We start from the raw sequence: 26,671 nt of genomic DNA on the forward strand, positions 1-26,671 counted from the left end.
ACCCATTAGCTATCTGGCCAGATCGAGTTGGGTAGATTTCAACCTGAACCCAATACATTTGCTTAAACGGACTACATTATAACCCTAGCCTGACCCACTACATTTAGCTTGGCTTAAGCCAGCCAAATATGCAGGGTGGGCGGACCATGGGTGCAGATACACTTTTGAGTTCACCCAATTCTATCAGCACAGCTAGATCTGAATTTGGATGAAGCACAGAGGCAGAGAGCTGAACAGCTCTTCTCATTGGATGAGATGAGGAGAAGCTTTCCACCGTAGACAGCTTGTGCACGATCAGAGAAGAAAATGACCTGATGCAAGAGACCAACAGTCTTTAAGCCGAGGCCCAACCTTGATGCTAAGAGTAGGCAGTAATACAACGTCCAATATCAATTTGAGTCCCATCTCTTTAGCGTGGGACCTGCTGGATCAATGCATGGCAATGATAGATGAGGGATCAATTTACGTCTTTATCAAGCACTGTCCCCAAAGAGTCTTGAAGAGAATGATTGAACATGAAAGTTATGACCAAACTAATTGGCGCCTGTGGAGTGCAACAGGCAACCATATGTAGGGTCTTAATGAGGCAATTCGTCACCTCTGGTTTGTAATGTCTCTTTGAATCTCTGCTTGGCCCGCTCAATTGGTTCCTGGAAGTATTGTAGGGATATGAATATAGCTTCCTGTCAATGAAAACGGACCATTCAATATTATAAATATGGAACTACCAAATAGATGAGTGGTCAATAGAAGGATGATCGGAAACACAGACTGGTTGAGGTTGATACCTCAGTTCGAATTGTTCTACTCCCTTGATGGGGACATGTATTCAAATAAGAATCGAAGACCTTGCGAACATCCTTACCCTGCCAAAACAACAGTACCAAGAATATTCAACAGCTTCTTCACGAAATTCGGTCTGCCTGACTAATATAAAGGTAAAGATTTGCTATGTGCGCGATGCTGATTTAATAGGACACATGCGGGACACCTTAGCCATGCATTGGGCGGGCTTGTTACTGACCTGGCCCAAATTTTGGCCAGTTAACTCGTAAAGTGGGCCACACGTCCAGAAACAGTGGATGGTATAAGAAAATTTTGCCAAAGGTCCACATGTACCATACCTGTCTAGCTTGCTGATGAGTTGACCAGCCTAATCATTGGGTAGCGTCATCTACATGGTGTGCCCCACCTGATACATGGCCTGTGTGCCTCACATGCACTCCAGGTTGGCACAAGTAGCTACATCTGGAGAAGTACACATTGGCTTAATGGAACACGTGGTGATAGTGTGAATGAAGAAAAACTTGATATTGTTTTGTCCATCCAGTGACAAAATTCTTGGACATTGTTCTCTGCTTAGCATGAGATCTGAGTAGATCTGAGTATGCAAACCAACATGTCATAGCCGTTCCACTTTTTCTAATTGAGTGCTTTGCTAAACCCACGCACATGGACATGTCAGCATGCACATGCCACCACATCTGCCAATGTGGCAGACAGTGAAATATCCAAGCAATCCATCAGGCCACGTAGATGTATTTCCCAAAGATAAAGGTGGTCTGTTCAGTAAGTGAACCATGATATTATAAGTAAACGGGGTTAGAAAACTTCAGCTGCTTTTTTCACAACCACACATTTTTTTTAGTTAACTGTGGCCCTCCTAACTGGTGGACTGACCAGATTCTTAGGATAGGGAATCTACATAGTGAGTGGCTTGGATGTTGCAACTGTCTGCCACGACCTGGCATATGGAGTGGCGTGTGCATTAGCTGACTGTACACTTGCGGGCTTAGCAAAGCTATCTTACTGAATTAGGTCCTAACTCAAAGAAGGAAAACCTTCAAATGACATACCTTCAAGTTACTATCCTCTTCAATGTTCTCTTCCAGGCCACTGAGTCCCCCAAAAGCAATCAACAAGTGCCTGCCAAATCATGCACATTTCTACTGAGTCAGTTCACAAATTGATCGAATTTATATAGTGTATGACTGCTTTTTTTCCCAGTAAAAATCAAATACAAGAGAGGGATGATACTATCCAATCCACCAAACATGAGCACGCATAAGAGATGCAGTGACCAGGAGTGGGATGATTTGGATTGTACCTCTAGCAGCCCCCAATGAGACGCCACAGCCTAAAAAAGCGCATGGATTGATGATCCTCACCATCTGACTAGTAGCCTTTAAATGGGCAGTTACAGAATGGAAAAAATTTCGAGTACAATAGGCAGAAGTCAGATTGAACGGTTGTGATCGTTTGGACTAAGACAATGTGATATGGAATCTTGATGGCAGGACAATCAGATGAACAATCCAGATAATGCTCACCAGAACTCATGGAGCATTCACGTTTCGGGATCTCATCGTATGGTATAATTCATGAAAAACACTCGAGGTCATCGAACTAACACATCCATATCATCTTATGATCAGCCATCAACACGCATGCAAAAAGGTACCTGAATGCAGGTATAACAAGCTCTGATGAATTAACAATGCGGCCATGCTCTGAAGTTCCAATTGTATGATCATACCCACCCTGTATAAAATAAATTTAGAAGACAACAAGATGATTGGGTTCTGTAAATGGCTAATAAACCATAGTTCAAAAACCTGGAAACTTGACTTGATGTTCATCCAGGTGGGGTGGACCTGGAGACTTGACCCGGCTCGACTCAATATTTAATTATTACAAGTTGTCAATAATTAGGAATGCTAGTAAGTATTTAAAATAGTTAGATTTTATATATATATATGGGAAAAGGTACTATGCGCTCGACCTCACGAGTCCGTCCCATGAGGTCGAGCTGTGAGGGCCCCACCGTGATGCTTTTCGAACATCTAACCCATCAGTCAGATGCACCATTCCATCGTGGGCCTAGGTCTCAAAAATCAAGTCAATCCGTGACTTGTGTGGGCCACACCACATACAGAAGTGGGGAGGGGCCGTGCACCATTAAAACATTCATAATCAGTTTTTTAGGCCCACCGAGATGTGGTTTGCAAATCCAGCCCATCCACTATGTGTGTCCCACTTGCATGAGGGTTCAGACCAAGTTTCAGCAGCATTCAAAACTCAGGTGGGCCCCACCAAGTGCTTTTATATGTTTTAACGGTGTTCACATGATTTTAGATGGTATGGCCCACCTAAGTTCCGTATACGGCTGATTTTTGGGGTATCCCATAATTTAGAGGGTACCCATCAAATGCACGGTGTTGATGGTCGACACGCATCACGGTGGGGCCCACACAGCTCGACCTCACGGGAGCTAATCGTGAGGTCGAGCGCATAGTACCTTTTCCCTATATATATATATCCAATTCAAAGCAGCAAGACCATGTTTACCTGACTGGGCATGGCTTGCTTGGTTGAGGTTGGGGGTTTAGTTATTATCACTCTGGCCTCATATTGTGATAAAATCCCCGCTTTCATAAGACGAGCGGCTTGGTTCGAGTCATGTAGAGTCGATCGAATCATCGAGTCAACTCGGTGAGTTTCTCCGAGTCATTCCCACTTCCAAGTTTCCCAAGGACTTTGGCTCGAAATCTCGCCAAGTCAAGTTGACTCAGCGAGTTGAGAGTCAAAGTAGCAAGTTTTAGTACTATGTAATAGATAAGATTCGGATAACATTAACAGACCAACAAAAGGCATAAGAACAATGAGGACCTCGTACGGGCAGCCATTGAACACATGACTGACATTGGATGCGTATCGCACTTTATACCCCCAATACTGGCCCAATTCTTCCCTAGGCTTGGAGGAGGGCACCACTTTTCGCAAACAATCTACACAGGTGAAAAAGGCAGCTTACTAAAATAATATTAAAAGAAAAGCGGGAAAAAAATCAAATCTCTCATGATTTGTGGCACCGTTCAAAAACTTGGTATCCAATCTTTGGTCTGCTCAACTCCACGTCTTGATCAAGTCATTAGTGACTAGAGAAAATAATAGGTCTTAAGTCCAGTGAATAACTTCCACCCTGTTGGAAGTGCATGTGACATCGAACCCTTCCAATAGGTTGGCCCCACCATGAGGATGACCAAGTGAAAAAATCAGCCCTATCTACTCATTAAGTGGGCCGCACCATAGAAAAAATATCTAGCCATTGATTAATAGAAAAATACAAGTGTGATCCACACGATGAGTGGATATGGCTGATTTTTGGACAAGGTGATCTTCATGGTGAGGCCAACCTATTGGGCGGATTGGATGTCGCATCCAGTAAATAGGTTTGAAGTTATCCGCTGGGTGGAGCATAACTTGTGGTCAAACCGGTTTGAATAGAGACGTCATTTAATAGATACTTAAATACCCCCATCTAACGGTGTTGTTGCAACTTGCAAAATCTGGCCTTTGCATTGGGATTGTTTTCTCCCTCATTTGATTTACCCTATTCTATAATAATATCCCTTGTAATTCATTTTTCAAAAAAAAAAAAAAGCCTAGTTAATTGTTTAGAAAGCTTAAGTAGAAGAGAAGCCAGTGACCTCAAAACATGGCTCAAAGACCACACCAATTAGGTTGCAAGCCTACAGAAGGAGAAACACCGAGCTATTTACCTGTTTCCAAATGGCGGTTGGTTCCCACGGCTACAGTGACACGCAGTCCAGGTTCAAGTTCTTCCTCAACCACGACATTCTGCACAATTCAATAGTTCAAATTATTTTTTTTTGTAAATTATTTTTTTACCAATCACCTTTCAAAAAAAAAAAAACACAATACTGATCAAATTTCAAAAGGGAGTGTCCAAAAATTTAAAGATTAAAAAAAAAGGAAAAGAAAAAGAAAAATGGCAATCACAGGTAGGGTCAGCAAGTTGCAATTCTGGCCTCTAAATTTCCTTGAAACACCCACAATATTACTGAAAGTCAAGAAAGTGTTGAGAATTTCTTTTGCCACCTTACAATGGGTAAAGAGATGGACCATTTCCTCATCTTTCTCGAACATAAAACATAAACTTGGGAGGCTATGCTGCCTGTTTTTAAGGTGGTCAAAAGGGAGGATGTCGTAACTGCAGCAATCCATGTGAAAGCTGCAACCCAAGGAGAGGCTGAAGAATCCCAAATTGAAGCACAAAGAAGATCACCCCTTTCCCCTGTTAAGGCTTTGAAGAAATACTTTCCCGAGAATTTACCGCTCAGAGTTCCACTTCCACGCGAGAGGGTCACCAATTTTCAGCCATTCTCTTCCTCTGCTGTAAATTTTCTCCTGCTTTAATAAAAACTTGTTCAAAAGCAAACAGATAAATAACATGTACAGGCCACCCTTGGGTTGCTCCAAGCAGTGTTCGAATTATCTCCGATATTATCGAAATATCTCTGATATTATCTTTATCTTCAGCTCAGCGATACCGACAACACTAGCAGCGATAGCAATAACGCTGGTAGCATCAGAAATTCTAGGTATTAGAAATGAATCGCTAAGTATCGCCAACGTATCAATATCGTTAATGTAATCAACTATGTAAATTCTAGGTGTTGCTTGTATTGCCAATGCATCAATATCGCCAATGTATCGCCAATATTTTCGACTATGTAAATTCTAGGTAACGCTTGTATCATAAGTGTATTGACAATATTATCAATTTTTTTTCATGGGCACATGGTTGTATGTAGTGTTCAATTTATCATTGATAATATTGATAATATCTCGATATTATCGATATCACAACATGCGAGACAGTGAGACCACAATCTTTCGTTTCCTTTCCAATTATTGATGATTTCTTGGTGAAATATCATGTGTTGTTGATATTTTGCAATATCAATGGATGTTTGGATGGAAGGTTGGATGGTTAAATAGGGCGGAGGGGATGGTTGGACTGACTTCTTACAGCAACACATGCTTTTAAGGCCCCATTTAGAGCTGTACACGAACCAATTTAGCTCAGTTAGCTCGCTCAACTCGACTCGAAAAAGCTCGATTTGACTTGGTTCGAAATTGAGTTCGAGCTGATTTTTTTAGCTCGAAAGTTCGAGCTTGCTCGACTCGACTCGACTCGAATCAAACCTCAACTCGAATCGACTCGGATCAAATTGACTCGGGACACGGTTATTTTGATATTGATGTTGCTCGCCAAGTGTTTGATGAAATGACTTAATGAAGTGTTGTTTCATGTGCATACATTCTTCGCGGGATCGGCTATTGGCGAGGAAGGAATGTCTATGAAACAAATCATTACAAAAAAACAAACTTCACATTATAAATTGCCCTCAAATTATGATTTTGATGTTGCCCGCCCAGTGTTTGATGAAATACCTGTATGTTGTTGTTACTGTTTTGCATTCTATGAAAAGTTGAAGATGCATTGCATGTGTTTGAGAAAATGCTAGGCTCGAACTCGCCCAAGCTACTGACCGAACCAAGCCAAGTTGGCCAGTCAGGCTCGAGGATCGAGCTGAGCTGAGTTCGAGTTGGGGTTAGCTATTGGCCAAGCCGAGCCGAGCCGAGCTGTGCCAAGCTCAACTCGATTTGACTCGTGTACAGCAATAGCCCCATTAAATGGAAACTTGTTATGCATTCTTTTTGTATTTTTTTTTTTTTTTTAATTTCTAAATATTCAAATATGTACATTTTAACATCTCCTGAAGTTTCGCCGAAAATTCCACCGTTTTTCCTATGTTTCCCCGCATTTCCGGTTATCAGCGATATTATCGGCGATATCAATATTGTTTCTGTATCCCTGGCCACTGAAACATGTAGCGATATCGATACTTCGAATACTGGCTCCAAGTGACCTCTTTCTTCTTTATATCCTTACATTTCTTCCCACATATCCTCAGGATCCCCATCCTTGTAACTTTTATCATCTGTTTATGTTGCCACTGAATTTCCCAACACTTTGCCCCACATAGCATAGCGATCTTAGAGTTGTCTTATAAAACTTTTCCTTTAGTTTCATCGGCACGCTGCAAGCCTACAACTACACACTACTCTAGACGCACACCTCCATTTAATCTACCCAGCTCTAGTTATAATGTTAAGAACTATAACCATTCACATGGTGGGAGAAAGAGGAAGAGAAAAGACTCTTTGGAGAAAGGGTAATATTTTCGATTAAGATCCCACTGTTAATGACATAACATTAACCCTAATAAACAAATGAAGGAAATGATGTCCAAAAGGAGTATTAAAGTAAATTAAAAACGCCCATACAAAACGTACATGTGTACTCACACTCGCCACTCTACACTCCCACTCCCCCTCAATCTACAGCATAAATTACAAACATGCTCGGCTTGCCCATTATAGTGTGAAGATGCAATGGATGAAGAGCCTTCGCAAGTAGATATGCCAGCTGATCATTTGTCCGAACATGAGGAGTACAAAGAAGCTCAAACAAAATCTTCGCACAAACAAAGCGACATTGAGCTTGATGTGCTCTATCCTTACGTGAAAGACAGGGTTCAGTGCAATGTGAATAGCAGCCTGACTGTTACAGCACAAGAAAATTGGAGTAGAAACTGAGATTTGCATGTCCCAAAGGAGAGACTAAAGCCAAATAACCTCGCATGTTGCATGAACCATAGAGCAATACTTTGCATCGACAAACAAATGAGCCGCCATTGATTATTTCTTACTTTTCCATAAACCAGCTTGCCTCCAAGGCTCCAACAAACATTCAGTAACCAGAAGTGGAATGGTGATCATTGGACGATCCAGCCCAATTTGTACACAATATGCCTGGATATTGAAATGATCAGGATCAGCATACAAGAGCCCTTTTTTGAGAAGTGGATTTCAAGTAATGAAGAATTCAGTATATGGATTTAAGAAGATGAGCTTGCATGAACTGACTGACCACAGACAGCATACACAATGTTGGGTTGACTAAGTATCAAATAAATGAGCTTTCCTGCTCATGAGAGCTGGGCATCGAGTCGAGTCGGACCAGATTGGGTCCAACTCGACTCGGTCCGAAATTTCCATGGCCTGACCTGAATTTGATTCGATCCGGGACCGAGTCCGGGACATCTCACTCGATCCGATCCGAGTCGGACTCAAATTGGGTACGGTTCAAATCGGTCTTGATGTTTTCTTCCCCTTTTTTTTTCGGAAAATTAAAATTAAAATAAAAAAATTCGGACCTACGCAATCTCCTCGAACCCTTTTGGAAAGAACTGATCCCAAACTGCAGACCTATGCATTTCTCCTGCTAATGAAACATTCCCCAGGGGCTGCGGACCAAACCAAGCCATATCGAGATCTAAGATTTGAAAGTGGTTACAACAACATCGATGCCATCCGATTCAAAGAACAAGGTCTAGTTCAAGATCTCTCTAGCACAGAGGTTCCGTAGGATTTTAAGAGGGAGAGATATTGGATACAGGGAGTGAGAAAAGAGAGATAGGAGGGGTCGGGCTGGATGGAGATGAGTACGGCGCTCGTTCGGGCAGAGAAAGAGAAAGAAAAGATTGGGGATTTAGGGTTCGGGTGAGGGTAGCTGCTGCCGGGTAGGTAAAATGTAAAAATAAAAAATAAAAAACTACTTACATAGACCTGACCGGATCGGATCCAATCGAATCGGATTGGTCAGGATTGACCACTGATCCGAACTCGATCCAATGTACGGTTGGATCTGACTGGGCCAACTCGATCCGATCCAATCCTAGCCTTCGGTTCGGATCGAATCGGGTCGGATCCGTCGGATTGGTTCGGTTTCTACCCAGCTCTATTGCTAATTGTTGATGCATGCTTGGGTTACTAAGAGCTGTAGAATCTGTATTGTGTAGATGATGATTGATTTTAATTGGTGTAGATGTCGAATGGGCGCCCAACATGTCGATCTTATGAAGAAGGTGAAGAGTATATTTTCACTCAGATATAAATATACTATGCCCAATCAAGCTCTCAGAAAGTATTTAATGCAGGGGCATTTTCACACCAGGCTCAAGTGAGGTTGTTTGTGGGATGCGGGGGCACACTCGAGGTAGGCGGGGCCCACGGGGAAAGTCTCGTGTTCGAGACTCCTCACCGGGGGTGATTAATGTGCATTTCACACCGGACTCGAGTGGGGTAGCCTGTGGGATGCGGGGACACACTCGGGGAGGGCGGCCCATGTGAGGCGGTACCCATTTGATTTGGGGTCCACGAGGGAAGTTCAGCCGAGGTCCTAACCCATGAGATGTGGGGCCTAGGCTATGAGATACAAAGATTAATTCGTCATACTCTAATAGTTCGAGCTTTTAGAGCAAGTGGTTAATTGTCTGCATCAAATTGGTATCAGAGCGGGAGGTCTCGTGTTCGAGACTCCTCAGCGGGGGTGATTAATGCAGGGGCATTTTCACACCGGGCTCGAGTGGGGTCTCCTATGGGATGCAGGGGCACACTTGGGGTGGGCAAGACCCACGAGGGAAGTCTCGTGTTCAAGACTCCTCACCAGGGGTGATTAGTGCGCATTTCACACCGGGTTCGAGTGGGGTAGCCTGTGGGATGCGGGGACACACTCGGGGTGGGCGGCCCATGTGAGGCAGTACCCATGTGATTTGGGGCCCACGAGGAGGGTTCGGCCAAGGTCCTAAACCATGAGATGTGGGGTCTGGGCTATGAGATAAAGGGATTAATTCGCCATACTCTAACAGTTCGATCTTTTAGAGCAAGTGGTTAATTGTCCTGCATCAGTATTTGAGCAAGGCCAAATCTTTAATTTCAAAGGACCTCACCAAAAACTGCTTCAGCATAGCAAAATCGCTTTCACTATCACCAGTGAGAACAATATTGTCCACGTAAACTGCAAGGGCAGTGAATGAGGAACTAGCGTCTTTAATGAAAACATAGTGATCATAAGCACTTCTACGAAATCCAATATAGGAAATGACATTCGTGTTTCTCAAACCATGCTTTGGTGATTGTTTGATTCCATACAAAGCTTTCTTCAGCCTGGAGTCTTTGCTCTTGTGCCTGATAGTCAAAAGGCAGGAGGGAGAAATATGTAAACTTCTTCGTGAAGATTGCTGTGAAGGAAGGCTTTCTTGCGTTAAGTTGATGAAGGGACCAACAATGGTGTGCAGCTACAGATATGAGCACATTCACGCAATTCATCTTGGAATCACGCCTCAACTGTTGTGTGAACCCCTTCAAAATGAGACAGGCCTTGCATCTAACAAGAACCCCTTTACACCTTTACAATTTGGATTGTGCTTAAGGGCGCATATACAACCCACAATGTGTTTATCATCAGGGCATTCTACTAGATCCTGTGTTCCCCACTTCTCAAGAGCTGCCATTTCCTCCATCCTTGCAGCTTTCCAACTAGGGCCAACCAAGGCATCTTTGACATTTGGTGGAAAAGAAATAGAGAAGATGGATGAAAGAAAACCTTTAAAGGAATAACAAATGTGCTCATAAGAAACAAAGTTACTGATGGGATGAGAGGTGCTTGATCAGTATTTTTCAGGATAAGCGTTTGGCTTTCCAAAGAGCAATGGGTAGCTCAGGTAAGGTGTGAAAGAACCAATGTCAGGAGATTGATGGTTGTTTGTCTCTGGCACCAAGTTGGAGGATGGATAGTGGGTAATCATCTCTGAAAGGTTATCTCTGCGCTTTCTGTGAGTATACACCTTAGACACATACAGTTGTCAACATCTGGGAGAGGAAACACAATACTGCATTCTCAAAGAAAGTAACATCCTTGGAGATGTGCCTTTTTCTAGTATCTGGACAATAACACTTGTAACTTGAGTATTAGCATATCCTAAGAAAACATACTAAAGTGACTCAGGACTTAATTTATCCCTAGAGGACCCTAAGATTTGCACAAAGCACACAATCAAAGGTTTTTGGTGAAATAGAAAATAGTTATAGATCAGGTTTTCACAATTTTAGATGGCATCCTATTGATCAAATAGGGGCAGTAAGGGTTGCCTCATCCTAGTAGATCTATAGAACATTCATCCCTGTAAAGAGGGATCTAGTGACCTCCAGAAGATGACGATCTCTGTTCTGTTGAGGAGATACGAACCCAATGTCTGGAATTCTATGCCATGATCGTACTAGTCTTGACGATCATAACATAGGCATTCTTTAGTATTATCAGACTGAAGCACTTTATTTTCTTATCAAATTGAGTAATAACCATTTTATATACTTCAAAAATAAAAAAAGGAACTTAACAATTAGGTGACGCTTCGCTTCTTAATTTCATCAAATAAATCCCTGTGAATCAAAAACTAAAAAAAGTGTTGAACTTTTATAAGTACTAGGAGTAAATGTTGTGTGACAATGTTTTGACAATAACAAACATCACACTTGAATTCCACATCTAACTGAAATTTATTGGGAAATAATATCCTAAGACACTTAGTAGACAAGTGACCTAAGCAAGCATGCCAAAGCTGGATGTGCTTTATTTTTGAGACCCGACTTAGAGACAAGAACAGAAGAAATGCCCTCGGCATCAAAGAAGTACAGGCCTTGAGATTCACATCCACCGCCAATCCTCCTCTTGGCTTACAGATCCTGTATAAAATAATAAGGAAAGAAATTGATGCAACAGTTCAATTGTTTAGTTAGGGCACTGACTGACAATAAATTGGAAGGAAACCTAGACATATTAAGAACAAATGGTAACATTAAGGATGATGAGAGGTGATAAGCACCTTTCCCAGAGGCCCTGGAAAAAAATACATCAACAAGTTTGATGAGACTTAAGGAACCTGAATACAATAGAATATTAACTTTGGTATTGGTCATATGATTCGTAGCTCCGAGTCAATAGTCCAAGACGTGAAAGGAAGAGAATGTGACTGAGCGAAATGAGCAGATGTCCCTGGCTATCCGCTCGAAGTGCGGGCTAAATGAGAGGAACATAGCTCCGAGCTCTTGCCGTAGGTCAGTAATGGGCTTGCTGAGGGCACCTATCTGCTCCCTCAAGTCTGAAACACTATCTGAAAGCTGCTTCCCGTCAACCTCAACATTATGAGCTGCTTTCTTGAGCTTAGGTTGCAGATGAGGGTGGACATCATACCAATGCTCATGCACATTTGCAATGACTGCAGATAGACTAGTTTGCCTTTGTCACTGTTCTGGTAAAAGGATCATGACTAGTTTGCCTTTGTCACTGTTCTGGTAAAAGGATCATGACTAGTTTGCCTTTGTCACTGTTCTCCCTACCAACAAGTTTACTGTAGCCTCCCTTCTATGACTATCCTTCCAAAGTGGCATTTGAAATACTCTGGCTTTGTTTTGCTAATTTTGAAGATCTAGATTATGGAGCCTTCCTCTAAACCTCTGAGTTAGCATTGGCACCCTCTCTATTCTTGTGGACCATCGCCATATATTTGGCAAACAACATACACCAAGGGACCAAAACTAATGAAATCAATGATAGATAAGAAAACATAAACTAATGAAATTACTAACCACAATTAGCTGCATCAAGACATAATGAATGGTAGTTGCTATTTGGTTGTCTTTTGAAGTAGGACATGGAAAATTATTTTGGAGGTACTCCTAGATCAAACCCATAACTCCAACATGAAGACCTCATTGTGTACTGACCACCAGGGCACTAAGCTGAAACGCAATAAAGATCGAGGTATTATGATACATAGGTAATCCATTGTTTCACAAGAAAAATATAGAGATCAATAACATATACATACATAGAAGACGCTGTATAACTTATAGTTGCATGAAACCTAAAGTGAAGTGGCAATGGATTCATATGAGGGAGCAGGAAAGAGTATTTTTCAAAAAGTTAGCAAGTATAAACATCCAGGAAGTGGGCATGGGAGTTCAAAGTGAAATCCAAACTGGAAGCAACACCTGGTTAGAAGCATTGTGCAGCTAAGGTATAACTACAAAGTTCAAACATTGAAAAATTGCTAAGAGGTGTTTAAAGGATATTGCCTAAAGAGCATTTAAGTTGATTCTCTTTCATTATTAACATAGTAAACTTGAAATAAATAGTCACAGAAACATTTTTAATATCTACTAAGAATACATGAAATTTATGCAATCTACTCCGCTAAACAGATATTGGCAAGAATTAAAGACTCGGACCTTATTTAACCCAACATCAACAAGTGTTCCCGTAGAATTTGGAGGTTTTGCTTTAAGTGTTATACCTGCAAATTGCAATAACATTGAAAAATATAATGGTGTTAAGTCCAGCACGTAAGAACACGGATTATTTTATTGGCAAATAAATAACTATTAATGAAAAAGAGCCTAAAACAAAAGCACATGCTTTCTAGATGTCACGAAAACAACTTAAATAGTCACCATGGTAGAGCTCCCCCTACAAGAATAATCATAAACCACCCTGTTATGCATGAGAGACTACATTGTGGAAATTGTGATTTTGTTTATTTTACTTCTTTTAGAGATAAACAAGATAATATAGAAGAGGAGAGAGATCTGTGAGATAAACAGGAATGCATAGAAGAGGAGAGATTTAAGAGATATCTGCAGAGATATTAACAGTACACATCTTAACAAATATAGAAGAATCTTAATTTAGGAAGATTTCCCTAATTACTTTAGCATCCTCCTCAAACTCAAGGTGCTCTAAAAGGAGTAACTTGAGTTTGAAAGGTACAGTGAACATTTATTCAAAAGCAAAAGAAATTCAACAGTGACATGGCGATGAGACGACTAATAGCATAAGGCGAGCAAGCACTTTTTGATGACCTGAGATGTGAATCATTGGCACTTAAAACAACTGGCAAATGATGTACTAACACCGCCAATGACCAGGATTTCAACTATTGCTTTTCCGATGGATACACACTTCCGGTGGTTGGGAGTTCAACCGTTGCTCTTACGGTGGCTATGGATGTTCCAACAATAAGGAAAAACACAACTTGTCAAAAGGCCCGGTGTGGGGAAGATGAATCTGCAACACACAAACCAAGTTTATATCCGCAGGGCACCAAAACAAAGAAAGAGAAAGAGAGGCTACAAGTGCATTGATTGTATGCACCTGCGGAGCACAGGAGACGACATTGTGGAAATGCGATTTGTTTATTTCACTGAGAATAACATGAATATATAGAAGTTGAGAGAGATTTGTGAGAGATCTTAACACAGGTACGCATCTTAGCAAATATAGAAGACAATCCTAATCCAAGAAGACTACCCTAGTTACTCTAACACACCCCAATATGCCAAAGCAGATAATGAACACATTATTTGTCCTGATGCAAGAGGAAAGCTTGAGTCCTATTAAGTTGAAGATAAGTCTGATTTTGTCAAACTTGGTTTAAGAATATGAGTAGGCAAATAACTATTGGCAGTCCAAGGGAATATTCAGGGAGCATCCTTAAAATATAATATATGTACTAGTGTACTGGCTGTAATTGTAAGACCTTACTTTGAAGTCCTAAACTTTCATTTTTGTCATGCTCGACAAGTAAACCAAAACTTACCTCTTTTCTTTCTTTTTAAGATAAGATGGGTTCTCACCCTCCCTCGGTGTTAAAGGTAACAACGCCTACCACCTCAGCTATGGTTTAAACACTTAATGGTGATTGTAAAAATAAGTTGCAAGTAGACAAACCCAATGGTCAATAGACATTTGTGGCCTCTTACAACCTCAAAAGAAGGAAAGAAAGAAAGAAAAGACCGATAGACCATAAGGCATCAATAAAGACACAAAAGTATAACAATATTTTATCTTTTTTGCGTATAATTTTAGAGATGTGTCAAACATCTTATGCTGAATGCTAAAAGATTTAAGAATTTTTTTTTTGTTCCTTCCAAATTCACCAAAATTGGGAGAACGGAAATCTAACAACATTCAACACATTGCATTATCTTACAATAATTTTTGAAGCCAATTTCGAGCCGAGTCGAGTTGAGCCTCGGCCTAGCTCAAACTTGGCTCGATTTTATTTTTTTGAACTAAAAAGAAAAAACAGGTTGGCTCGGCTCGGCTCCAGCTTCGAGTCGAGCCGAATCAAGCTTAGCCAAGCCAAGCCGAGCTAACCGAGCTAGTTCTCTCTCTCTCTCTCTCTCTCTCTCTCTCTCTCTCTCTCTCTCTCCCCCTGCTTTTGTTCGTTAGTTTTTCCTTTTTTTCGATTGAAACGCAGTTTGGGGCTTTTTACTAGCATAATAGGGGAAAGAAAATATGAGATTGAAATAACAAGGTTGAATAAGAAACTTTTCTTTCTTCATTCTAGGGTTAGGGCTTTGATATCGGGATTTTTACACAATGGATAAGGTTTCTTTCAATAGGGTTTTTTGTTCTTTTTGGCTGGAAGGCTGTTTACCAAACATACTTACACATTGAATCAGTAGAAACCGAGATCAACTGCTAGAGGCATAAGTAGCTGAAGCACAACAACTTGTGATCCAAACATGGCCTTAGTGATAGTTAGAAGCTAGTCGTAATTGGTGTATAAGAAGCCAAAGGGAGACTACCTCAAGATAGAGGGAAGGAAAAAAGGAAGTTGAAGTTAAGATAAATGTTTTATGATCAGGAGGTTGGAAATTTTTAAGACAATCTTAATTTATCCCATCATCCAATAGGCTGAGGCCCTATCTCCATGAGGCAAATTTCAGCTCCCCTTCAAGGGGATGAATGCAAACAAGTGTATAGATGAAGTGTCAAAAAGTTAGCTTCCTGCAGGATAGAGCTCCAAGCTAGCATGGAGTTGAGGTGACATATTTACTTTGCTCCTCATCACCACCAACGTCCTGCTCAGGAACACAAAGGACCTTTGATCGATATGCATCAAGGGCAGCCTTCTTCTCTCCCTTATCACCTTTTTCCCTTTAATTTCTTCCGAGTTCTTTTTTTTTTTTTGCTCCCTTACTTCCTTGGGGACATTTGGACACTGAAAAACTTGACCCTTCTAATGGTCCAAGTGTTGTCTTAACGGACTTATGCCTCTGCTCACACTCCCACTACAATATTTATACATAATTTATTGTGTAATCCCTCTTATTCTTACCCCCATACTGCCACCTTACATCATTGTTGTCATTATCAGCCATTTTCCCAACATCAACTGCCAAGTCCAAGCACTAACCCAAATATCCAACCCAACAAACATAGCAACAAGTCCAAAATCCACTTAACAAGTGCCTGCCACACTAGTACACCACAATCCAGTAGCCCACTGCAAGTATACAAGCATGCATTTGCAATCAACAAACCACTTTCTAAAAACACCAACATAAGGTGAAAATACGTTACAGACTTGTTTAATAAACTAATTAACTAAACACATGAACTCCCAAAGCAACTAAAATTCAATAGCTTCTGCATGTCTCATATGTGTGGAACCATGCCAAAAAACATGAGCGAAGCACACGCAAAAAAAAAAAAAATGAAAATACAATAATAACAACCAACTACAATAAAAGAAAACTTAAAAAGCAAAAAATTACAAAAGAAAAAAAAGAAAAAAAAAAAAAGAAGTGAAAATGAATGCATTCATCTACCATTTGGTCCACATGTCCATTTCCCAAATTGATTTTTTTTAATACATAAAAAAATTTGAAAATAATCGAAAATACAAAAAATAAAAAATAAAAAAATAATTTATAGCTCATAGATGATAGATTTATGTTCAAACTTGAAACCAATAATTTTCCATTCCCCAAATTGATTTTTACAAAAAAAAAAAAAAAATGTACAACAATAGCCAAAAATACATTTTCAAATGATCCAGCACATAGGACAGCCGATCCATGTTCAAAGAACAAAAACCTATGTTCAAACCACATAAAATTATCATTTTCTTAAACTGATTTAAACTAAGAAAATAAAACCATTTTGATCATGGCAAAAAAGTGGACGGGAACACATTAAAAATAAAATTACAGCCTATAAAATATAGACTTACAGCCTATCATTCCCCAAAATAAATTTTAGAAAAAAAAAAAAAAAAAGAGCAAAAAAATCAGAAAAGGTTCCTAAATATGGCAAAAAATGGCCCAAAAATACACGAATAATTAAAATCCAACACTGAATGGTTGATCTATGTAAAAAAACATTAGTTTAACTAGATCTATCTTCAATTCATTCGCTTAAACTTATTTTGAAAAAAAATCAAATTTCGGAAAATGCCCTTAAAATGTACAGAAAATACAAAATAAAAAATAAAAAATAAAAAAATAAAATTGTAAAAAATTATTTAAGTAATGCATGAAGAATCTATAGATCCATAGTAGTGACACTATCTTCATGCATCATTGCTCAAATTACTTGAAAAAAAAAATTTAAAAGAGAGAGAGAGAGAGAGAGAGAGAGAGAGATTTGCTGATTTTTTTTTTTAAAAAAAAACAATGAAAATCGAAAAAAAAATGCAAATAATCCCAAATTGAACACAAATCAAGCATAATTTTATTGATTTGGGGTATCATGTTGATTCGACATGATCACAACAAGATTGAAAAAAGGTTTACTACCATTTTTTTTTTTTAATTTCTATGAAATCGGCCACCGGCCATTCAATCCTTCGATTTGAGCCCAAAATACTTTTTTTTTATATATTAATCTTTAAAACAAGCGTAGATCTAGTCAGAATTGGGCATAGAAGAATCCCTAAGCAAGGCAAAATTGAAAAGAGAAGGAAAAGAGAAGGGGAAAAAGTGGAAAATAAGACAAGCCTGTGACTTTTATATGCGATCTTGAACGATATGCGTACCAAATATCTATATGCCGATACGGGACCTTTTTCCCAAGGCGGCTCGATACAGACCCATACCGTGAATCGTATCATGCCGATACCAATCTGATACAGTTGTATCGGCCTATGCGATACGAATATTTGGAACTATGGTTATCACAAGGCCAACATCTGTCATAAGTTTAGACGATTCATTGCGAATTATGTAAGAAGCGATGACATAACAAAGAGACCTGCAAGGAATTTCTGATGTTATCGCATATGGTTCTGTCACCTCTTGTCCATCCTCTCAACCTCGATCTCAAAAGGCAAAATCCTTGTACATAGGAGTAGTGATAGGTGCCTATCTTGCATGTTATCATTTCTCTCTTCACGCAGTATATCCCTTACTTACCTACCTTGCACGTTTACATTTCTCTCTTCCTGCAACAAGTTTGAGGTTGGGCATCCTATTTTGCACGTTTACATTTCTCTTCCTGCAACAGGTATGAGGTTGGGCCAATCAATACATCCCCTATTTTCCTTTCTTAAATGTTTACATTTCTCTCTTCCTGCAACAACTTTAAGGTTGAGCCTCAGTTGCCTAGGCCTTTGCTCCTGCCCCTGTGTGCAGGCATCTGGCCTCTTTGATATCGAGGATAAGAGGATGACGTAGATGCAACAAAAACAAATGCGACGACACCAACAAGTTCCCTACGGGGCTTCATGTTGTGTCTTAGCTTCTTACCTAGTCCACAACAAACTATTTGACCTTGTGATGGGCATTGGCATTGTGATAGCCCATCATTTGCAACTCCTCTTATTGCCCTTCGAACGTCCCAGCAGACGCTTCATTTTAGGAAGTACTTTGATTAAATTTTATTTCTCCAACATTGACATTTGAGGCATACTGTGTATCATAAGCTCATGTGTCACATACTATGCAGCAATAGTGAATTGGCCACTTCAATAATCTTTTGATTTTTTTCCTCTACTTTTTAGGATGGTTGCGACCACATGCTTACAAGTCACATCATTCATTTGCAATTTGCGGCATGTACATCTTCTTGTGTTCAAGAAGATAGTGTGTTGACCATCATGGCTGATAATCTCATACCTATCTTCTCCTACGGGCAACAATTCAGTGTGTCATGCCTTCTTAACACTTTCATTTAATTCTTTCTCTACCCTTCGGATGACCTTTTCCATTTCGTTGATCCATCCCATCTCATTTGAAACTTTGCCATGAGCTTCCATCAAATGGTATCCATCATTTCATATACAAGCATATATCTTGCATCACCAAAGAAATTGTTTAATGACTCAATTGCATTATTATCTATTTGGTCGCATGACAACCACCATTCGAAATACACTCTTGACCAGTTCCTCTGTGCAACTACAATCCAGTCAACCCATGCATGTGCTTAGGGCGACAATTCCTTGATCGACATTATCTTCTCCTCAAATTCATGCATCGTGCATGCTCTTGCAGCTGCTCAAAAAGTATTTCTTGAAAATAGTTGTCCCAAATTCCATCCTCTTCATATTGGCATACAAGTGTCTCATGCAAAAACAATGTTCATATTATGGGAAGTTGCCCATGACAGCATCCACCAACCCTTTCTGTCTATCAGACATGAAATTTTTGAAGCATATTGCATCATCTAAAACTTGAAAGAACCAAAACCGACTCTCATTGCACTCAAACTAAACCAAGGCCACCACTGGTGGAAGGATTCCATTGTTGTCATCTCGTACATCTACAGATAACAAGACTCCCCTATACTTTCCCTTAAAAAAAAAAACCATCCAATCCAATATATGAATGACAGCCAGTTAAAGAACCCATCTTACATGCACTAAAAGTCCGCAAATAACCTGTAAAAAGTAAAAACTGGCTCCATTTGTAGAAACCGCACCCCTGGGGTTGGTCTTCATTGTGGGTATCGCAAAAGAGTGGGAGCATAGCGGACTTCTCACGTGACTCTCGGATCTGATTAACCCCCAGCTCTCTCGCTCACCAAATCTTTGATATTTTAGTGAACAAACTATACTCACCATGCATATAATCCAACAAATCTTAAACTTTATATTTGGGTTTTATTTAGGCCAGCTTTTAATTTAATACACTATCCAACCTTGGAATGCCATGTGATTCCTTTGTCATCCACCAACGTGTATGGGTGCTTCTCTTGAAATGCCTTAATCTTAAATGTCACTCCTTGTAAGCATGACGCATGAATGTGCCACGGAAAACCTAGCGCAGCACATTGTGCCATCACTCTCTTCACCTCATTCTTTATAAATGCATGTCAAATGATTTTTGAATAGCATGTGCCTTAATGCTTTTCGAAACATATTAATATCATCAAATTCTAATCCAGCATGCAGCTTTGAATTGGACAACAATGTGGCGGATCAAATTCGCGTAGATCTTCACAGCCTTGTAGTCACTGTCATCATTAGACAACTCTTTTGAAGGTGTATAACTGGACATACCATCATAACATGATAATCTCTCCTTAATTTTGAAAATTCTTGTTGTATATTTCTTCCTTCCTCATTTACTTCCTCAACTTCTTCCTTTTTGGCTTTTTCCTCCACTTCCTCCTCATTTACTTTCTCAGCTCCTTCCTTTTTGGCTTTTTCCTCCACTTCTTCCTCATTACCCACCTCATTCCCACTTTCCATGTCACTCCTATCACCTTCATCTTCCACCTTATCCACATCAACTTCATCATTATAAGTAAAGCATGCACACATGCCCATGCACACGTGCACACACGCCCCTGCATGCAGGCGCGCACGTGCGTGCACATGCATATATCAAACCCCACCTTCCTACCATCAGAAACTTGATTGAGTTCAAGCATGGACATCAAAGCTCGATCACTAGAAACTATGTCTATTGTTTCAAACAGTGCAAGACCAAGATACTTGAAATTTATAAAAATATTCTCTTTTCTTAGTTTTGTATTTCTCATAGCATCATCTAAAATTTCCATATAAATGTCCCTATCTATCATAATATAATCAAACCCAACCCCCTACATATCTTGCCACTAATTTCCAACAATCCCGAATAAAATTTGCCCCCATGATGAAGGGCAAGGACCACATTATTGCTCATTGATGACATCGTCCTGGAAAAACATACAACACAAGCATACATAATACTAGGAGTGAATTGGAAATCTAAAATCAAGGATATGAGCAGGGATATGAGCTCCTAATGTAGTTTAACATTTTCTGGAAACGGCTGTGAACTCCTGCTATATTTTTGCAGGTCCTATACTGTATAAATGAAACATGTTCAAATTTAATTCCAGTTCGCAATGACTGAAATGAATGCAATATAACACGCAGTTAACTGAAATCATAGGTGAACTTAGTTCACAGGTAAAGCAGTGTGATAAATATCAGATTTTCCCCTAAAAATTTTGTGAAATATACATTTAGGCCTATTTGGATTGTGAATTGCATCAGTAATGTATTGTAAAAGTGCCATCATTATGATTTTACCACAATGAACCAAACACACGAATCAGCAGTCAAATGCAGATGTTTTAGGAGACAGCAGACAGGTGAATTTATGATCATCACAATTTTACACTGCATTGCAGTGAAATCTCGAATCCAAACACATACATCAATTTATGGATCTAATGATTTGACATTGAAGTAATGGAAATGTGTCATCATTGCAATTTTACCACGATAAACCAAAAAGAGGAATTGTCAGTCAAATGTAATGTTTTCAGGAGACAGGCAAAGGAATTTGTAATCACAGCACTTTTCCAGTACATTTTTTATGTAATTTGCAATTGAAACAGGCCCTAAATGATATTTCATGATATTATTGTGAGATTTTCAAAATATCATATTCTCATCTGATATTATTGTGATATTAACTTGAAAAAAAGGAAAAAGTGAAAGCCTTGAAGATTTTGTTAGATAAATATATTTAAAAATTAAGATTTGTTCATTAATTTATATTAAATATTTTTAAATATTGTTATTTTTGGCCAGATTTTCTGATAATAAAAACCTCAAATTTTGAAAATCGTCCAAGAAAGTCCAGGCCAAGAAATTGCCATGAACAAGATTTGTCGCCGTAGTTCAAAGCCCACAGCTGAATCTGAAATCAGATATGAACATAGCCCCCATAGCAACAGCTGACTCGGAAATCAGATATGAACATAGCCCCCAAAGCCAACAGCTGACTCAGAAATCAGAAATGAACTTAGTTCACAGGTCACAGTCCACAACAGGATATCTGAAATGTCACGGTCCACGGTTGAACATGAGAATCAGGATCAGACCATCCCAGTCATCACTTAGTGGCCTGCAATTAGAGGCCCTCATTCTATGGGCCAAAATTAGAGCAATATGGCTGCGATTATTGAATCATGGTCACTTTTGTGGGCCCCACAAGACATTACATGCAACACACATTGCATCCCGACAACTGTGTGGGCCATCCTTAGAAGTGGCTCCAGTGTGAAGATGAACGTGTGGAAATCGAGCTGGTCTACTCAACAGGTGGGCCACGCAGATACACTAATCCTATGCTTTATAAGGTGGGACCATTCACTTGATGGCAACTTCTTCCATGGCGAGTTCACTACCTTGTAAAGGATCATTACCAACTAGTAATGTGTCATTGTGTTTAAGCACTTTGTTCCCTTACATTGTAGCAAACTCAAACTATTAGACCTGTATGGATATGTGGATATACTTGAATAGATATAGACAGTTCATCTGGAGAAACCAAAAAACTGACACCCATCATTTGATCTAGCTGTTAATTAGATGGTTTCTTAGTATTACAAATGAACCGTTGAAAGAGATGCAACTTTAATGAGCAAAAATGTCCCAATTGGTGGTTAGGATCATCCAACCAGTGCCATCTTTTGGCATGTGACCCTCTATAATACCATGTCTCATACAAGTAAATGTGCACTGAGATTGAGTGCTTGATAACTTAGATATTGCATGCAGCTTATTTTCATGATTGTTTGTGACAAACACCGAACTTTTATGTTATGCACCTAGTTTCTACATGTGGGCCCCCTGGTTGGTTTATCCAAGCCATTGGTCTGATGGCCTTCATCATGGATGGACCATTCCCTCCAAATCTCCCAAATTAGAAGATCCTAGCCATCAAATCTTTGGTCTTACACATGTGTTTGCATGTGGCGACCAACATAGGAGATTTTCTAACATGGTCCATCCATGATGGGGACCATCAAATCAATGGCCTGGATAAACCAACCGGCCCCACATGTATAAACCCGGTGCACAACACATGCCCAAATCATCATGCACGTGTGTCAGCGTGAGAAAGAGGACCAACAACAGTTTTTTTTTCTTGACACTTATTTGCAATCGACTAAACAATTATAACGGTTCATTTGAACACTTACTTTCAAAAGGCATTCTTGTTAGGAGGGCATTTTCATCATTTTAACAAAGAATAAACCACTTAATCCAACTTCTGTTAAGAAATCTAACGGACGGTACTCTAATGATAATTAATTAAATTGATGTGGTAGCCTATTGAAAACCATTTTTTAAAAGGTACCAGAATGTGAATTCTATAATAAGTAGGTAGTTTTTTGTAAAATTCCCTTTGAAATATAATAAAACCTGAAAAATACAAAAGTTCAAAGAAGAAGAAGGGGAGTTCAAGAAAATTAAACCAATTTGTCTAATCTTTTCTACTGTTTTGCTTATAAATTGCAAAATATATGATCATCTACCGCATGTAAACATATAAAAATTAAAAAATCCATGATGCTTATACATCATGCCTCTAGGCCTAAGCCTCGCCTTGCCAAAGGGCCAACCGCCTCCTTGCTTGCCTCATGCCATTTAAAACTCTACTACTGGTTGTACAAAAAGTGTTTCTGTTGCTTCAGATAAGTTCAAATAGAAGCAGGCAGTATTCATGAGTTAGTCATCAAGGCATTCACAAATGGATAGTGAAATGGAATATGTTGCACACACACACCCATTTGAAAATGATGTCCTTTGTAGCAAGATGGTAATCCAAATTCAGTTTACGAACATAGCAATCAACATTTCAAAAGACATGCAAGTGTTCTTTTCACAAAAGGAATATATTGAGAGTTGAAACAAGAGTGCGCATACTTGAGCTGCCATAATCACAATCCAGATGCTGTATGAGAAACTAAACATGGGTGTGCACAATTTATACAATTAGAACAAGAAGACAGTGCCAAAGCAAGATCCTGAAAGAAAACATTTAAGCTCGGAAACTATCCACATTCAATTTCACACATGAAATGATTGCTGGAAGAAAGTAGAAGCGTGAGGTGTCTCACCCATTAGTATAGTGCACGACCACTAAAGACATCAATAAATAGTTTACCTTCACGGTATGGAGCCCATTCATGCTTCCGGAGATGGTGAGGAGCATCAAGGGGAGGCAAAATTCCCTATCAAATGCGAGTGGAAAAGAGCTTCTTTGAGTTAAAGGAATTATATATTTGCAATCGGAAGAACCATATTCACCGAAGGAAGATAACTTGCAGAAAATGGCTTCTTACCACGAATATTAAGCTGGAATGTTTTGGGAACAGGCTGCGACGTAGGTATTGTGGTGTCTCAAGATATTGCAAAAGCCTTATTAGAAATGGTGCACCACTTTCATTGGCATCTGTATCTTCTGCTTCTGTTACACCAGAATCATCTGCTGAGGTAGCTTTGTTATCAAATACAATGACCTGTTTACAATAACAGAATAGTCTTGTAAGCCCAGTGAGCATGCTCTTTTCCACATTTAGATATTGATGCTGCAGCTACAACCCGAACTTTTTTAAGGTGATTTTTTTTAACTGGGTGATGGAATCAAAATGATTAGTCACAAAATCTTTTCTCAACCTTAAACATGAAAGAGCAACCAATTTATCACCATCGCAAATAGAAGTTTAAGGTGTTTTTGGTAGTAGGATACAAGATTTGTTGTGGTAGGAACATCTACTGCAAAGGTGCAACCATTACAACTCTTCCTTCATTTCTTCTGTCCTTACAATCAAACCATAGTATTAAAAAATTTAACAATTTGTGGAGTTTTTTCTTACGGACAATTTCACAATTTTAAACACTAAGTGCTTGTTTGGATTGAGGGAAAACGGAAGAAAGGAAAAGGAAACATTTTCCCATGATGAGAAGTTTCACCATGTTTCGATAGCAAAAATAGTAGTATTCCACCTAGCAATTATCACACTTTTCTATAGTCAATTTCCCTGACATAAGATACGAGGTAAGCATGGTCTCACAAAAATGAGATTTCCACTTGCCATCCCAAAAATGGAATCCATTATTCAATAGTGCCATTGAATCCATCATTGGATAATCATTTCACTTTTCCTTTCATTTCTTTAGTTCTCCTTTGCTTTCCCGCAATCCAAACACACCCTAAAAGGCAAATGAAGTGTAGGGAAAAGGTGTAATGATTACACTGTTGAAGAAAATGGCTTACCACAACCTATTCTATGTCCTACTACAAACTTCCAAATAATGGTATGGAAGGTGCATCTTAAGAAACCCGTCTTCATACAAAACTCCCCACGCTCTTAAGGAGAAGAATTCGAGTCCACATTATCAAATATGAAGTGGGTAGGGGATTAAGTAGTATTTTAATTAAGTACCTGTCAACATAACACCCACTGTTTTCTGAGTGAATGAATAAAGTTGGATGAACCCCAGATCAGCCCACCATTAAAATCCAAAAAAGACATCCACAACTCAAATGTAACCTAAATCTCTTAGGGCATGTTTGTAATGTGGAATCCAATGCAAAAGAAAGAAAAAAAGAAAGGAAAAAAAAAAAAAAAAACCAATAATTAGTCAGGGACGATTTCCATGAAAAACTATTGAAACATGGATTCCACTTTTGAGTTCTTGTTTCAGTATCACGTAGAAATCTCGCATTCCTCTCACAACACTCACCCAGTTTCTCAAGCCAAGCATCCAAATTGTAGAGAGGTGTAATGATTGCTTGGTGGAATTCACCCTTTTCTTCGTTACCCAAAAAACACAGAATCGTCATATCAAAGGAAAACCCTTTCTCCCTTTCCACTGTTGGGCACGTACGAAAGTGACATATGTGAACCACACCATGTAACAGGCGGGTTCATCGACATGAAAGTACTCTATCCCAAAATCTAGGTTGTTCAATTTCTTGATAAACATCCAAATGTGCAGCAATTCACAACTCCAATCAACGTTGGCTGACTTATAGACCAGAGCATGTTCACAATCAACGTTGGCAGAGATCTCACACGAATGTGCAGCAATTCACAACTCCAATCAATCTCTCCCCCACAAAAAGCACTCAAACAATTCTATAAAGAAAAAAAATCCGAATCCGCACGCAGGGGGAGAGAAATCAAATCAGCTTACCTCATCGACGCGGAAAATGGTGGCAGCACGGGCAATCTGACCAGCCAACTGAAAATCAAAAGAAACTGAAACAGTGAGAAGATTAAACGAATGTGAAAGGGGCAAGTGATAAAGAAAACGCGACTACATACACGAGTGGCGAGTTCGAAGGATTGAGCATTATCGATGATGGAGCCTGCGACAGCTATGCTCACTGTTGGTATCTGTTTATTCTCCTCCGCCTCGTTCTTCAGCTTCTTCTTCTTCTTCTTCTTCTTCTCCTTCAGCTGCTGCTGCTGGTTTTGGTTTTGAGCATCGGCAATCTGCTCCTCTCCATTTTCTGCTTTTCTCTTCATTTCTCCTTGCCTTTTGATGTTTTTGCAGCTAAAACGCGCCAACGGCTTCTTTTGAATGGTAGAGAGATTGGAGAGAGTAGGGTTTAAATTTGGGGAAGAGAGAGAAGAGAGATGGTGAAATGGGCCGGGCTGGCTTTGTTTGGGTCCGGTCCGTTAGCCACCCCACAGAGAGAGAGAGATCCGAAACATGCTTGCAGCTCTGTTGGATCTCTGGGGTCACATTTCTACAATCAACACCGTTTATATGATGGGGTCTCGTCATGGATGGAGGGGATACTCAGATTATTTTTCTTCTATTTCGATTACTCCCAGCCGTATATCGTTCGCTCTTTTCCTTATGGC

General features: G+C 39.6%; 1 protein-coding gene across 1 annotated transcript; it reads right to left on the reverse strand.

Moving 5' to 3' along the window:
* Positions 1 to 299: 299 nt before the first annotated feature.
* Positions 300 to 26,428, reverse strand: LOC131226053 (uncharacterized). The gene is made up of 11 exons (XM_058221720.1): positions 26,126 to 26,428; positions 25,995 to 26,042; positions 24,137 to 24,313; positions 23,959 to 24,025; positions 13,006 to 13,070; positions 4,563 to 4,641; positions 3,670 to 3,788; positions 2,462 to 2,541; positions 1,857 to 1,926; positions 789 to 866; positions 300 to 683 (listed from the first exon to the last, which is right to left on the reverse strand). Exons 1-11 carry the CDS (start codon positions 26,327 to 26,329, stop codon positions 579 to 581), a joined length of 1,092 nt encoding a protein of 363 aa, XP_058077703.1. The 5' UTR covers positions 26,330 to 26,428; the 3' UTR covers positions 300 to 578.
* Positions 26,429 to 26,671: the final 243 nt, after the last annotated feature.

This window comes from Magnolia sinica, chromosome 14, assembly GCF_029962835.1.
Source record: "Magnolia sinica isolate HGM2019 chromosome 14, MsV1, whole genome shotgun sequence".
NCBI classification, from domain to species: domain Eukaryota; kingdom Viridiplantae; phylum Streptophyta; class Magnoliopsida; order Magnoliales; family Magnoliaceae; genus Magnolia; species Magnolia sinica.